This window comes from Helianthus annuus, chromosome 7, assembly GCF_002127325.2.
Source record: "Helianthus annuus cultivar XRQ/B chromosome 7, HanXRQr2.0-SUNRISE, whole genome shotgun sequence".
Lineage (NCBI taxonomy): Eukaryota > Viridiplantae > Streptophyta > Magnoliopsida > Asterales > Asteraceae > Helianthus > Helianthus annuus.
In genome coordinates, this window is record NC_035439.2 from 141,089,142 (window position 1) to 141,105,710 (window position 16,569).

A 16,569-nucleotide genomic window follows, 5' to 3' on the forward strand; every position below is an offset into this window, starting at 1 on the left:
CCATTCAGCAAAGTTATCACCAGTCAAAGGTGGAATCCCGCAATTGGGTGCTGGTAGTGGAAATAAGATGAGCAAGTTATGATACAAAAGAAGAAATCCTAATGTGATCTAATGGGCTTGTTACACTAAGGCAGGCATAAATAATGACCATTTTAATTATGAAGCTGTGATAATGTCTATTACTAACATCAAAATAATAGACTTAGTAAAAATTCTACTTAAACGAAGACAAATCAGCTTTGGCCAGAAGTGTAATCATTTAAGTATGTGTGCAAAGCAATCATGACAAATCAGCTTTGGCCAGAAATGAGATAATCACTTTAGTTATGCACTTGTCAAGCATGCTAAACATAAATGAATTAAATCAGCTTTGGCCAGAATTAAGACATTTCACGTTTGTAATGCATACTTAACATAGCCTTTTATAATACTTGAACAATAAATAGATGTATTAAATCAGCTTTGGCCAGAATTAATACATCAGAAGCTCATCCAAGTTAAGCTATTTTGGTTTTGTAAAAAGTTATCTGATTCTGATTAATGAATTAAGTATTGACAAAACCAAGTATTTAATAGCAAACCACCTGTTAGCGCGGATCGAACCTTAGTCTCGAGTCGCAACCTTAGTCTCGAGTCGCAACCTTAGTCTCGACTAATCACGTTATGGTTGCGAGTCGCAACCTCATGGTTGCGAGTAGCAACCTCATGGTTGCGAGTAGCAATCTCATGGTTGCGAGTAGCAACCTCATGGTTTCGATCAATCACGTTATGGTTGCGAGTCGCAATCTCATGGTTGCGATAAATCACGTTATGGTTGCGAGTCGCAATCTCATGGTTGCGAGTAGCAACCTCATGGTTGCGAGTAGCAACCTCGTTAACAGCTGTTTTGTGATAATAACTGAAAACTCGAAATTTAAGGGATTGTGGGATAATGTTTCCTGTTTTAATGCTGATCTAAACTTATCAAAATATTTCGAAAATAATAACTGATATCTTTTTAACAGTTTTCGGAATTTTATTAGATAAAAATAAGATCAAAAACAGGAAAAACACCCACTAATCTAAATTATATTCCAAAATTTATGGAATTTTTCGAATTTCCTTAGAACATTATGATGAACCCTAACAAAATAAGAACATAATCTGGAAATCCGAAACCTGATTTTAATGGTTTTGTAAGGGATTTCGTGATAATAAGTTTAATCTTTATAATTTCGAGTCGGTTTATCAATTAACAGTTTCCGAAAACAGGGATTTCGGTCACAAACAACCCGAAAACAGTTTTTGATTTTAAGGCTTAAAAAACTTCCGTTTTCCAGATTTTGATCCAAGAATAATGGATACGAAAACAGAACTGGTTTATCAACATATGCTCTGATACCACATGTTGGATCAGTTCTGTTTAAACATAATGGAAAACATGAATAATACCTGTTACAGCAGACATGCCAGCAGAGAATCCAGTCAGAGATGCAGCCATGGAGTTTGACATGATTGTCAGGATGATCTGGTTCCTCCTTAGGGTGTAAGATTATGATGGTGATGAAACCGAAGTAGGGTAATTTCGGTTATGGGAGAGAGTCACGAATTCTTGATGTTAATGAGGGTTGTGATTGTGTAATGTGTGTAACCCTTTAACTCTCTAATAAGCCCCTTATTTATACACCCAAGAGGAAACCCAATTAGTTAATAAGGGTAATATGGTCCATCAACAATTACCAACTAATTATTAATAGGTTAATAAATATATTTTGATCTAATATAATATAAATGATTATATAGGCTACAAGATTAAATATTACATTTTATATATTTAATCTCACATCGACATCACCGCTTGCCATCTATCACCAACATTTTTTACTCCATAACTATGAAATAGGGCTGCAAACGAGCCAAAGGAATACGAACAAGATTTTGTTCATATACGTTTGTTAAGAAATTATGTGTTCACGAATTGTTCATTAACATTTACCGAACGAAATTTATATTCGTGTTCGTTTGTTAAAGCAATGAAGTTGTTCGTGTTCATTTGTGTTTGTTTGTTAATTTTAGGCAACAAACATTGATGAACACAAATTAATGTTGATGAACACATATGGATATAAACGAACACAAACAAGCGTTTATGAACAGAATTAATGCATTGACAATTATTAGATATTTATTTGTTGGAATTTTAAAGTATTTAAATAAAATATAAAAACTAAAAACATTAGTGAACTATAAATGAACGAACGCGGCCTCTGATCATGTTTGTTCATTTAACTACACGAACGAATTTCTTGTTCGTGTTCATTTGTTTACTTAACGAATAAACACAAATGAGCTTCCCACCAAACAGTTCACGAACTGTTCACCGAACATTTGATTCGTTGCAGCCCTAAGGTAGCGTTTGGTATGCAGGAATGAGAGGTGGAATGGAATGGATGATTACGAGGGAATGAGGTAAAGGGTGTTTGGTTGGTCAATGGAATGGAATCACTCATTCCAAAATGCATTCCATTCCCTCAAAATCATTCCTTCCACCCCCCATGTTTTTTTTCCATTCCATCCCCTCTTGCACCATTCATCAACAACACCACAACCCACCACCTTCGCCACAACCCACCACCACCACCACCACCCGCCATCGCCGCCAGCCGCCACCACCTCACCCCGACAGCCGCCGCCCCCGCCACCCACTTACCACCGTTATCACCCACAGCTGCGACCAACCGCTAACGACACTCGCTGTCGCCGCCCAACACCATCGTCGACGCCACCACCAACCGCCGCCGCCGCCACCAACCGCCACCTCAGCTGCTACCCACCACCAACGACCACCTTGCCACCACCACCACTCGTCGTCGCCGCCGCACCGCCACTCGCCGCCACCACCACCATCCATCGCCGCCGCCGACACCCACCACCGCCACCTATAACCACCGACAATCACCACCATTGACCACCATCGACCACCACCACCATCACTCACCGCTAATTATATTACTCCGTTTTTCTTGCCTACCGAACAATACACAATAATAACTCATTCCATTCACACATGGTAACCAAACAAGATGTGGAATGGTAATGATCAATTGCATTCCCTCGTTCATTCCATTACCCCGTCCATTCCATTCTTTCCCCCATTCCATTACCCCATAACAAACAGACCCTAAGTGTTTACTCACTAATAGTGACTAATTATGTTTAACCAAGACCTCCTTTTATATAAAAATGTCAATTTGAAGTTCTTAGAAACATGTGTATGTTTGAATCATTTACTAAATAAACTTAGAAATTCGAACTTACATATTTCATATCTCATTTATAACGAGTCTATTATTATATCATATCCATAACAAATTTTAATGATTTTAGGTTTAATTTATTTATTCATTACATATACAACCCAACGAGTCTAGGGTCTCACTAAAAACAAGCTCTTTATTCCTACGGGGTAGAGGTAAAACTGTCTACATCTTAATCTTTTTAAACCCTATCTTAGCTATGCTATTGATAAGATTTACTGAGTATGATGATGATGATATATTGATATACAACCCAAACGGTGGATTATAGTCAAGTTTCTTATGATGAGAAAAATATAATTCATTAATTGTTGTTGAATATATATGTTGAGCACCCACTAAACATACATGACCCCCTCCCAAAAGAGGCCTCATATTCTCTAGAATAACGAGTGGTGTAAGGAATATTTGACTTTATAACCTTGATGATCGGACAATACTCTCACACGAGTGGTTTGACTTAGAACCTAAATGGCACGAATGTAAAAAGAATCGGATGATATGCCTTAGAGATCTACAAGGCATGAGATCCTCTCCTTACCTTTTAAGATTGGCCGACATATATTTTAACCATTAAGATCGTCTCATATAAACATGTCACCGACCTCTTTTCACATAGGATCCTCCTTGTTAAAACTTGAATATATACTAGTATTTGGAAAAGGACAATCAATTCCGTTTTTGTAAAGTCGAATTCGTTCAACTATACGCTTAATGCGTTTATTTGTCATAGTTTTATATGTTTAGAGTAGGAGGGGACACTAGCTACTTGTGATCGGCTCGGTTAAAAGCTCGAACGAACCGAGCCTTCACGAGCCCGAGTCCGAAATAGAGCTCGTTTTGTTGTTGAGCCCGAGCTCGAGCCTAAAATACAAAGCTCGTTTAGGCTGTCCAAACAAAGTTTTAGTTTTTTTTTTATATATCATATAATAATATAATGAATATAACATTGGCGAGCCGAGCTTTTAGCTTGTTTGAGGTTGTTCTCGAAATAGCTCGAGCTTTGTGTATTACTTGCGAGCCGAGCTCGAGCTCAACCAAATAGGCTCGAACCGAGCCGAGCTTGAGTCTAGTCGGGCTCGGCCCGGCTTTTTTACACCCCCTAGATTTAGCCACTTCAAACTTACCATAAATGCATAAACTACTCTAGTTAGTGGCGCCACTATCCTAAACTACCCTTGACTCATGATCCTTGTGAGAGCCAATGAAATGGAGCACCTAACCTACCCTCAACTCTCTCTCTCTCTCTCTCTCTCTCTTATGCACACACAAACATAGCTCACTCTTTCCTCTTCCCCACATCGCTTACTAGTCATCGAAAACCTTACCTACAGAACCGTAGGCGGTGTTCCCCCGTTACCCGCAAGCCCTTACCCCAGGGTGTCTCATTCATCCACCCTTATTGGTGCGAGGAACCGCGTGGAGCTAGCCGAGGTTATCTACACCTCAGTCAAGGTTTGCCATGGGCGTAACGGCAATATGGCATTAATGTGGGTTTCCTTAATATTCTTTACAATATTTATCTTAAATCTCGAAAGTAAGATGTCTTATGAAAATTTATGTAGCATTTTCTCTGAAAATATATATTCTAAAACAAAAATAAGATTTCGGTTTAATATATTAAAATCCAAACAATTTTTTCTTATATTGAATATTGCACAAAAATATTCTTGAGTCGGATTATGTCTGGTTATTAAATATTGGTACGCCACTAATATGATATTGGTACACCAAAGAAATGCATATCACTTCTTTCGCATATCAATATAGTTCATATCACTTTTTCGCCCACTAATATGGTTCTTATCACTTTTTCACTAAGATATGACAGTGATATAACTAGGAAGACCTATATAACTAGGAAGACCTGTAACCCTTTTTCGCCCTAACAATACGACTTGTATGGACCAATACAATGATGTGAACCACTATGGCTCGTATCACTTTTTTTTGCCCACTAATATTGCCAATATCCCTTTTTCACCGAACAAAAAAATTGACTGATGTGACAACTATACGACCAATACGATCCGTGCTCTTTTTGCGCCAAAACAACACGGCACATAACCCTTTTTCGCCAAAAACAATATGACCTATATCGTCTTTTTTCACCCACCAATACACGCTACGACTTTTTAACTCGACAAAGAAATGACAGATGTGAAGGAGATACAACCAATATGACCGCATCACTTGTTTCACCAAACATTACGACTCGTATTAACCAATACAAATATATGAAACAATCCGGTTTGTATCACTCTTTTTCACTCACTAGTACGACCCGTATTACTTTAAATTAAATTAAGAGTAAACTTCAATTTTCGTCCCTATGGTTTGCTGATTTTAACACTTTCAGTCCAATAGTTTATAAATTACATTTATCATCCATTAGTTTCCTGATTTTAACAGTTTCAGTCCATACCAGTGTCAGTGGTGTGGACTGAAACTGTTAAAATCAGGAAACTAATGTACTGAAACTGTTAAAATCAGGAAACTAATGGATGATAAATGTAATTTATAAACTATTGGACTGGAAGTGTTAAAATCAGCAAATCACAGGGACGAAAATTGAAGTTTACTCTTAAATTAATGTACGTTATAAGAACCCAATATTTTTACCAAGATTGTTATTTCTAGGGGGTGTTATATATTTGCTCATCACATTTTTTTATAAATAATTGCCGAGTGTTATGTGCCTTATGTCAAAAGTTTGATGTAAAACTACCATTGAGCTGGAGGTCTCACTAGAAGCAGCTACACACCGATTGCGGCATGCGCATATAATGTATATATGTGCGGGCGCTCGGGGGGCAAAAGTGAAAGTGCACTAATGTTGACATTATTTTACTAATTTTAACGTTATTTTACTTATTTCGTGAAAATAATGTTAAAAGAGGGGATGGTTAATCATGAATCATGTGGTGGCGTTGATAGCCGAAGACAAGGGAGTACATGCACTAATTGGCATTTGTCTTAATTACTGAGTGTTATGTGTCTTATGTCCAAGGTTTGATGCAAAACTACCATTGAGCCGGGTCTCACTGGAAGCAGCATCTCTATTCCTACGAAGTAGATGTAATCTAATCAGACCCTATCTTAGTTTTGCTATTGATGAGATTTAGTAACGATGATATGATGGTTTTTATAAATAAAAACCGATTAATATTGATATCGGACAAATTTTTATAAAAAAGTGGGTCTGGACCCAGGTGAATAGGTGATACCCACCCACTGCCACACTCTCCTGCCACCCCACTCATATTATAAATACCACCACCATGTTTCCCCAACCTTCAACACCCCACCTCTATTTCTCCGGCCACCGTCAACCACCCTTCACTCCGGCAATGACAACACCCACCACCACCACTGCCACACCGCACTTAACCTATCTCGACGAAAATTGGAAGCTTTCCAAAAAAGAAAGCATCTCAAGAAGCCGTTCTTCCACTTCTTCCCTCATCAGAAACTCCTCCTCTGCCACCGCCACCACCGTCTCGCACCGCCGTTGTGCTTTTACTAGAAAATGTGCCCGCCTTGTTAAAGAACAACGGGCTAGATTTTACATCATGAGACGCTGTGTCACAATGCTCGTTTGTTGGCGTGACTACAACGACTCATGATGTAACAGCCTAAGTAAACCGTGCCAGGATATTGTCTGTTTTGCCCTTATGAGTGTCATGTGTCCACCTAGTAATTCACGGTTTTGTTACATGACGAATTGATCACTCGTACAAAATGTGTACCGGTAGAGAAGGTTTCCATCCCGTTATATACAGGGAAGACTTTGTTCTCCTACTCAACGGATTTGTTACATGACAAATTGATCGCTCAGACAAAACGTGTAATGGTAGAGAAGGTTTCCATCCCATTATACATAAGAAAGACTTTGTTTTTCCACTCAATGGATTTGGCACTTACACTTAATTTTAAGTGGCGGACACAAGATTTATTTTCTTCGAAAAGGAACAATGGGAAGTTGTATAGAAATTTTGGTATATAGTTTTTTTTTTTTTTTTATTAGATTTGATTAAATTGATTGCTACTTAATTAGATATTCTTTTCTTGGGTGTTGTTATTGATTGATTCAAATGAGAAATGTGATTATGGAGCATTTAATTTCTGTTTATGGGTTGTTGAATGTTGATGATTGAAGTGATGTGGTTCTAGAGAGAGAAAGTGTGTAGTATGTGAGAGAGAAAAATAGAGAGATTCCATTCAACTACAGCAGGTGCAACTGCAAGCAATGTGATCCAGTGTGCTTGTCTGACACAACTCTTTATTTAATTCTAAGGGTGTAAGGGGTGCTCACCTAATAGGTGAGTCCCCCCTCTTACACGTAACCAACCAGAATAAGCCACGTCAACTCCCCTCTAACACTCCCCTAATACCCCTTTTTGATGGCGGCACTCCCCTATTAGGGGAGTTGGTTTCGAAAGTTGTGCCATCTCCGAAAGATGGTTTCCACAGTTGTGCCATCTTCGAAAGATGGTTTCGAAAGATGGTCTCCCTCGAAAGTTGTGCCATCTTCAGCGGTGAACCCACACCCAAAACCCACCCCGATTCGGGACCCCGCGGGGATGGCGGCGGTGTTCCCGATCGGGGAAAGGGGTCACCGAAACCCCTTACCGAGTACGCCCCGGACACCCTAACAAAAAATAATTTTTGTTCAATATAACTGTAGGTAAACCAGTAAAATACAAATATAAATGTATAATTTTTTATTTTTGAAAAATATGGTTTTTGAACGGTTGGATTAGTGTTTCTGTGTGCTCAAAAGATTCTTTTTATTCCATGGTATTTTAGCGTGAAAATAGTGTTTTTACCTTTTGTTTATATTAATTTTCTTATACATTTTTACATTATATTTACGTTTTTATCATAGTTTTTTTTAAATATGAAGCTCTAACTAGCGGTGTTCTTTGGGTTATTTTTTGGGTTTCGGGTTTTTCAAGTTGGATTTTTGGGTTTTTTTACTAGGGAAAAGTGATCCGATAACCAATTCATTTAAAGTTCGGGTTGTTCGGATATGGGTTATTCAGGTTCGTTTTAGTTCGGGTCGGGTTGTTCGATTTTCGGGTTTAGATGTAAAATGAAAACAAGAACATTTTTTTTTCCACAAAATATCATCAAATATATCATGTTAAAATAATATCATCACAATTTAAACATCATTTAACAATATGGTATGATAATATTTAAAAGTCTCAAAACTTAATGTTTCAATACAAAACACCCAAAATCAAATCGCATCAATAAAAAAGACAACTAATATTCGGGTTTTTATTCGGGTTATTTGAGTCGGCTTGTTTGGGTTTTTTGTTGGGAAAAAAGTGACCCGATAACCCCATTTAAGGTTCGTGTTGTTCGGGTTTGGGTTCTTCGGGTTTGGGTTTTTCGGTTATTCGCTAATTCGGGTTCAGATGACTTCGAATTTGGGTCGGTTTTCAGTTTCGAATAAAAAAGAACAGCCCTAGCTCTAACCAGTTTTTTATTTCTTTTATGTATACCAAAAATATTTGTCAAATGATTTTGTGTTTAGTGAACTTTTTTTTTTGTTAAAACTTGGTTGGGTTTGTAATTGTAATTTTAGGTAAACTGTAATATTGCAATAACATAATATGAACACCTGAAATTATTCCGTTTAATTCAATATCATGAAACACTCCAATTAAGTGGTGGGAAGTTTGCGTTTCTCTTGAGCGATGCAGGTTTGACTCTCATTTGCTGCAGAGTGAAGCACTGGTTGGCAACGATAGAAGATCCAGAAACCTATAGTCTCGTTATTATATATTTTGTAATTATATTTTATAAAAAGTGAACCTATTTCCTACAAACTTAAAACAGATTTTGCGCCTCTACTAAAGACGACGCGTATTGTACAAAATATATATTAACGAGACTCTCGTTATTCGTAGGAAATATCATAGTACAATACCGGTTGCAGTAACTAGGTTCACCTTTTATAAAATATAATTACAAAATATATACTAACGAGACTCTCGTTATTCGTAGGAAATATTATAGTACAATACCGGTTGCAGTAACTAAATAAAAGGAATATAAAATATAATTATATATATACCAATCTTGATTCAAGCCGCATCTCTGGTGGGTCCTTCACGCGCACTTTATAGCATCTTAGACTCGATTATTCATCATCTTGAGTTTTGAAAAATACTCCTTAACTGCAACAAAGAGCACACTAAAACGTTGACGATTTTGGTTGAGACACGTGTTCAACACGTTTCCCTTAAAACAGATTTCACGCCTCTACCAAAGACAACGCATCTGTCTCCCAAGGTACAACAGCCGAAGCAGTCTGTACTACCGAAGATGACCACGCGCCAGAGGTTACACCGAATAATTGTAGTGTTTGAACTTATGGAACAAATAAAGATGTGACACTGGTGAAATCGAATAGAAAAAACATATCTCTCTAAGTACCCAACACATGGGTTTTTAAGTATATTTTTTCTTTTCAATAACTCTCCATATATTCATGTAATTTTTTTTTGTATCTTCTCTTGTATTTTTCTAGATGTTCTTTCTCTCAAATGAGGTACATATCCTATTATTATACAAGAATTGAGGATAAGTGAAAAGTCTCACTTAATTAGAGAGGGTGTTTGAGATTACGTTTTGAAGTGATTATTGGATTATTGTATTTGTAAAACATAAATAATCTAAAAAAGTGTTTGGATGAAAAATTGATTATCTGCCTCCAAAACGCAGTTTTGGAGAAGCATATACCTACATGCTTTTTCAAACCACAAAATCTATTTTGAAAACGCATAATCTATTTTGAAAACGCAACACCAAACACCCCCTTAATTTGAGACATAAAGACTCAAATTAAAAGACAATAAAACTCTACTTAAGAGTTTAGTATTTAATTCACCATATAAAGAGTTTAATAATAATTATAATTTCATTAAATTATAATTAACTAAATATCCATTTACTGCCAATGATGTCCAGCCCAGCTGGACGGAGGTGTGAGGGTTTTCCCCATAGGCTCGGGTTCGATCCCGGTCTGTGGCGGTTTCCCGCACAGGATTGTGGGGGGGGGGTCAGTCCCCGCTTGGAACTCCCGGTCAGACCAACCGGCCAAGTGTGGGATTCGATCCCGGGTCTTCTCGTTTGAGCCTTGTGTCGTTTGTGTGACAACCCTCACAAAACCAGGTATCCGTACGACTTAATTAGCTATTAACTGTTGCCTAATTACTGTGCTTAACTGAGATTTCTGATAAACTGCTACTTGATTGTTGATACATGTACATGTCTGCATCATACTTTGATTTTTCCTGTCACTACATTATTTATTTACTGAACTCTAGTGACAAACTTGATGCACAAGAAGCACAGTAGCACTAAACGGATACACAGTGAACATGCTGATATAACCAGCATCAGGCAAACACTGCCTCTAAAGGCTTGAATGAGCCAGAATTATTTTACTACACCCATAGTGTGTGTAAGGATACAAGGGTTGTATGATTACGTCTCTAGGAATAAGATACAGAGATTTGGATGTGCCTAAAACATACTTTAAGCACGAAACACAGCACTTTTATCAACACACTAGCTTCTAGCTAATAAATAAAGTGCCAAAATATGAGGAATTATTCCTGACACTTTGCAGAATAAATTGTGTCGCTAAAAATATTATTTATGACGCTTAAAGGATATCTTAAGCACTTTAACGGATTACTATCCGACCGAACAACCGGACAATACCCGGAACATAAAAATATTGCCAAAATTAATATTGGTATTTTTCTGAGCCAGTTAGGGTCCCTGATTACCCTAACACCCGCTTTCTAATGCATTAAACAACTAACGGGGTTAGACCTCTCACTTAACGCACTTAACCAAACTGAACCGTAACTGAACGATTGGAAACGAACCGAATACCATTACATTCTAATGAAATCGGCCAACTAGTGGGACCCGGGGAGAGTACACCTTTGAATATTTAATTAGATTTCGCGAAGACCGAGACGACATTCTCTATAAATACCCTCACATCTCACACACACAAACACACACACTTCACAAAACTCTCTCTCTCCCTCCCCCTTGCTCCCTCTCGGCCGAACCACACACCCACACCCAACCATTTTTCGGTTCTTGATTCACCCATTCCAAGTCCATACCAGTGTCGGGGATCACGTACAACGAAGCTTGGAACAAACGGAACGCCAAGGACCTCTACCGTTTGCTTTTATCCACGCCGTATTCGACTAGTTTCTTCCCTAGCCTCGAGCTAGAGGTATATTGTTTAAAACTCGTTATTAGTCATGTTTAAAGTGGTTAAAAGGATTTTTATCGGTTAAATGTCGGTAACCCGCTTCATGAATCTTTAAAGTCTACTAAAAAGTGAAAATCGTTGGATAAAAGAACATAACGCGTGTAAATGTCGTAGTATTTGAATATGTTGGTTTTTATGGCCCGATCTATGATGTGGTGGCTCTCATCATCGTTTAACCCGACTTTGTTAGGATCACGTATCTTGACATACACTTGTTTCTTTGGTACAAGGGTTAAAAGGTGAAACTCCACCACACGGGAAACATGAACTTGTGTAAAAATGTTTTAACGTGAAAAATAGTATTTAAAACGAGCCGATCTACGTATGTACAAGTGGTATATTCGTAGGACCGGGTGTCGAGAAAATCATGTTTTATAAAAGTTGTATAACATGTTAACAAATGTGATTTTTATGAACTACAAGTGTAGAAACACTTATAAAATGAAAGATCCGACAAAATAACAATTTTTATAAAAATTGTCGGAAGTTGTAAAGAGTGATTTGTTCCAAAAACGGGGTTTTTGCAAGAATAAACTATTTTATACCTAGATCCACTAAATACAACGAGATCTACATAATAGTTTTAGAAAAACTACAAGTTCATGTAATATTGCGATTTTACATACTTATCGACTAGTTTGAAGTATTGGAAATTGATTTGGTTGATTTGAAGAATTGTTGAAATGATTTTGTAAAAGAAAATGATACGCTTGAAAGCGTGGCCACCTCCAGTTACAGGGGAAACTCTGGCGAAATTTTCTAAAAATATAACACTTAGAATTATTTACAAGTGTTAGACTACTTTGACATGTTTTCAAATATATTTCGCCATGACTTTATTTATAAATAATCGGAGGTGGGATTTTCACAAAACTAAACGTGATAAATATATATATTCGGTAAATATATTTTGTCACAACACTGTTTATGATTATTTTGTGAAAATGTATAAATATTATTTTTAGAGTAAAAATAATGTTTGCTAACTTGTCAAACCCAAAATAATACAAACGCTTATACGACAAGCATAAAAGTTACAATGGTAATTTCTATTACCACCTAATCATTTAAAACGTAACTTACGCATTACGCGGAAATATTCATCGACACGTATGTTGTCAACGTATTATTTTGGAAAGTATTATGTAAAGAGAAAATATATTATTTTGAGAAAAATAATTATATTTTGGAATGAGAAATAAAAATATATTAAGTGGGACTTAATGAGATAGTATAAATACACATGTATTTAAATCCCCCATCCTTGGGAAGGAAAGTAAAATACCAAGTATGTACACGGAACGGTTGTCTAACCGTCTCCTAAAAATATAAGTTATAAAGCTAAGGCACGGCCATCCGTCTAATAGAATTAGCACCTGTAGGTCGTTGCACAGCTTCGGATATTCGGATCACTTGGTAGAGATACGCATTCACTGTGAGTTCATGTCCCCCTTTTCTCTAACTGTTTTCAGTTTACTTAACTGCGGGGGTGAAATACATGTTACTATGATTTACGAGTACTTTACAACGGTATGTTTAACGTAAGGAGGTGTTATACGATCATGTGAGTGGATAGGAACAACATAGGGCCATTAGTCCTCATGGAGGGACCGAGGGACAGGAGCGGTAGATCTATCTGGGTGTAGCGAGCCCAGCCCCCGGCCAAACTAGAAACGGACCGTGGGGTGACTTTGTCCACATACTTTGCCGTGGCATAAATCTGCTAGGTTTGAGTCTCCCTATTTGCACTTCACATATGTCAGTGGCCTTGCAAACCATTGGTGATCACAAGTCCTCTTACACTGCTACATACCACAATTATTTTTATACTCACAAAGGTTTTACATACTCACTTACGCATGAACTCGCTCAACATTATTGTTGATTTTTTCAACTCACATGTATTTCAGGAAATTAAACGGATCTGGCACGGTATGGAACGTTTTCCGCTGCACTGGTCATGAAGTCATCAGGGTTTAGGGTTGTGTCTCTTACCTGGACAAGACACAATCCCTAAATCACGTTTATGTTTTGTTATAAGTTGTTATGTTTCTGAACAAGGTTATGGTTGCATGTTAAAAACAATGGTATTGTATTATGTTTTCAAAAACTTAATGGATGACTTGCATGGTTTTTAAATTCATATAGCTTTGTTATGATTAAGCTATGGTATTAAGAAGTCACACAAATTAACCACGCTTCCGCAAAGCCAGGGTGTGACAGCTTGGTATCAGAGCTCTGATCATAGCGAACTAGGATTCATTCTCGAGTCTAGACTATGATCACTAGGGCTCTCACGAAAACATTTTTCTGCATACCACTTAAGTCCAGATCCACAAACTTTTTACAAACAAATGTTGAGCACGTATTATTCATTATTTTAGGCTCAGTCTGGGAGGCTGAGGATCAGGCTAGTGGGACTAGGAGTGTTGGCTAGTGGGACTAGGAGTGTTGGCTAGTGGGACTAGGAGTGTTGGCTAGTGGGACTAGGAATGTTGGCTAGTGAGACTAGGAAGGACAGTCTGAGAGGCTGGGAGGCTAGTGGGACTAGGTGGATTATGTGATTATTATCTGGTAACTTATGTGACTATTTGATTCACTGATTTTGTGCTTATTCTGTGTTATGTTACAGACCCATGGATTCACCAGCTACAGGTGGATCAGGTACCACTGGACCCCTACCGTTAGTGTCAGACGATGTTATGTCTTCGGAGCATGAGGTGCACACCTCAGACTATACTAGCACCGACGACGACGACTTCCAGCCGTTCGCGTTACCTGACGGCGCCGATGAGCACGCTGATGACCCCTTACCCTTCGCCTTACCCGAGGATGCCTATGAGCCCATTGATGGCGACCCTGCTGAGTACCTCCCTATTGTTGCGATTCCGGCACCGATTCCTCTTGCTGCTTACCCTGCTTATGAGCTTATGCCAGACGCCGATGCCGACGGCGACATCGAGCTTTACGAGGACGAGCCATTTGAGGACGAGGATCCTGACGTAGCTCCTCTACCTGCTGGCGATCTCTTGATGATAGCTGACGTTCCAGCTGGAGACTCGCCCATTCACTCATCAGTCCCGGACTCTTTAGAGTCTGTGGCATCTGTATCATCTCGCGGGGCGAGCGCGCAGCAGTTTATTCACGACTCAGACCCTGATCAGGCATCTTCAGCTGCCCCTATTCCGAGCTACGCGTTTGAGCATGACGAGATCGAGGATTCTGACCCTGTTTTCCCTCCAGGATTTGATCCTGACCATGATATCGAGTATATTCCTATGGATGAGCATATAGAGGACCCTGATGATCCTATCGGTCCCATTGATCCAGATTTTGACTTTGACATGGCGTTCGACGACCATGAGCCTGCCATAGCCCCAGAGCAGGCAGCTGCTTTTGATCCTTTACCTGAGCATGACCCTGTTCATGCTGATTTTCCTCTTGAGCCTGTTGATGTTGATCCCCCTGTAGGTGTTCCTGTGATCGAGGGCGATCATGTTGCTGCTGATCCCATTGTTCCTTTACCCGTAGGTGACATACCTGCTGATCCTGTTATTGATCCTGTCGATCCTGTTATTGCACCTGTTGACCCCGTTATTGCTCCTATCGATCCTTTACCCATCGAGCCCGAGCACGCTCTTTTTGCTGAGCACATGGATCCTCCAGATGAGGAGGCACAGCACGGGTGGATACCGGCGGACGAGGATGTTCCACCGTTTCCCCCACATCACACTGGCACCCATCACACTGAGTTCTCTTTTCAGATCCCACCGTTTATTCCTCCAGCGGGGCCTGGAGAGGGCTCTTCAGCCCACCCTTTCGGTCATGTACCGACGACCATGCCATTCATGCCTCAGATAGCATCTATCCCATCTTCTGTTGCACCTATCGATCTTACCAGCACGCCATTACTTTGGTCATCTTCCTCACCGATGCCACCCACAGATCCATACCACCCATTTCATTTGGGCCATACTATTGAGGATCTTTTGATGTCGTTTGTACACCAGCACGAGTCTCATTCACAGCGACTCCAGGAGCTCGAGAGAGCTCAGTTGTCTTTTGGTCCATATCTTGGTCAGACATCTTCGTCATTTCAGCCTTTTCGATCATTTCCTCCTGACATTGCTGCCCGACTTTCGACCTTGGAGCAGCAGGTTGCGTCCATGATCCGTACTCAGCAGGCGATGGAGGAGGACTGGTACCACTTACGTCGCTTACTTTTCGCTCACTTTCCCCCTCCCCCACCCCCATCCGCATAGGGCTCATTGGTACTGTAGTGGTAGGCGATGGTGAGACGACCGCGATTGTGACTGCACAGATTTTTGGAGACCATCTGACGATACAGATTTTTGCTGATATTTGTTGTTGTACTGGTTGTATGTGACACTGATGTGATGTTGTTTTGACAGGGGTGATGTAGCCCCTATTTGATTTATGATTGTATGATACAGTGACGTGCTGACACACTTGCTACACTTTATGGTCTCGATATATATAACAATCGCCGTATTCTCACCATATCTGTTTCACTTGATTGCTTATTTATGTTTTGTGACATGGGATGTTGTATGTATGATATTTGTGACATGGGATGTTGGGACATGGGATGTTGTGTGTGATATATTGATAACATGAGATGTTATATGCTATTACTATTACTATATACGTATGTTATTATGGCCTAATCGACGTACGCATCTTTAGAAGATGGCACCAAGACGTCAACCGCAGCCGATGCCCACTACTCCTGAAGAACTACAGCAAGTTATTGCTGCCGCCATTGCTCAGTATGCTGCCTCGCAAGAAGGACCAAGCGGAAGTAACACGAACATCAACGGCAACCAAAATCCTCCTCATGGTAAACCTAAGTCATTAAGACATACCATGGCATAAATGGATTCCTTTAGCAAATGCTAATGCCGTTCCTATGATATGATGTATGTGCAGGGTGCA

General features: G+C 39.2%; 1 protein-coding gene across 1 annotated transcript; it reads left to right on the top strand.

Moving 5' to 3' along the window:
- Positions 1-6,554: 6,554 nt before the first annotated feature.
- LOC110868853 lies at positions 6,555-7,426 on the top strand. Its single transcript, XM_022118123.1, has one exon. The coding sequence runs from the start codon at positions 6,578-6,580 to the stop codon at positions 6,920-6,922; it is 345 nt and encodes a 114-aa protein (XP_021973815.1). The 5' UTR covers positions 6,555-6,577; the 3' UTR covers positions 6,923-7,426.
- Positions 7,427-16,569: the final 9,143 nt, after the last annotated feature.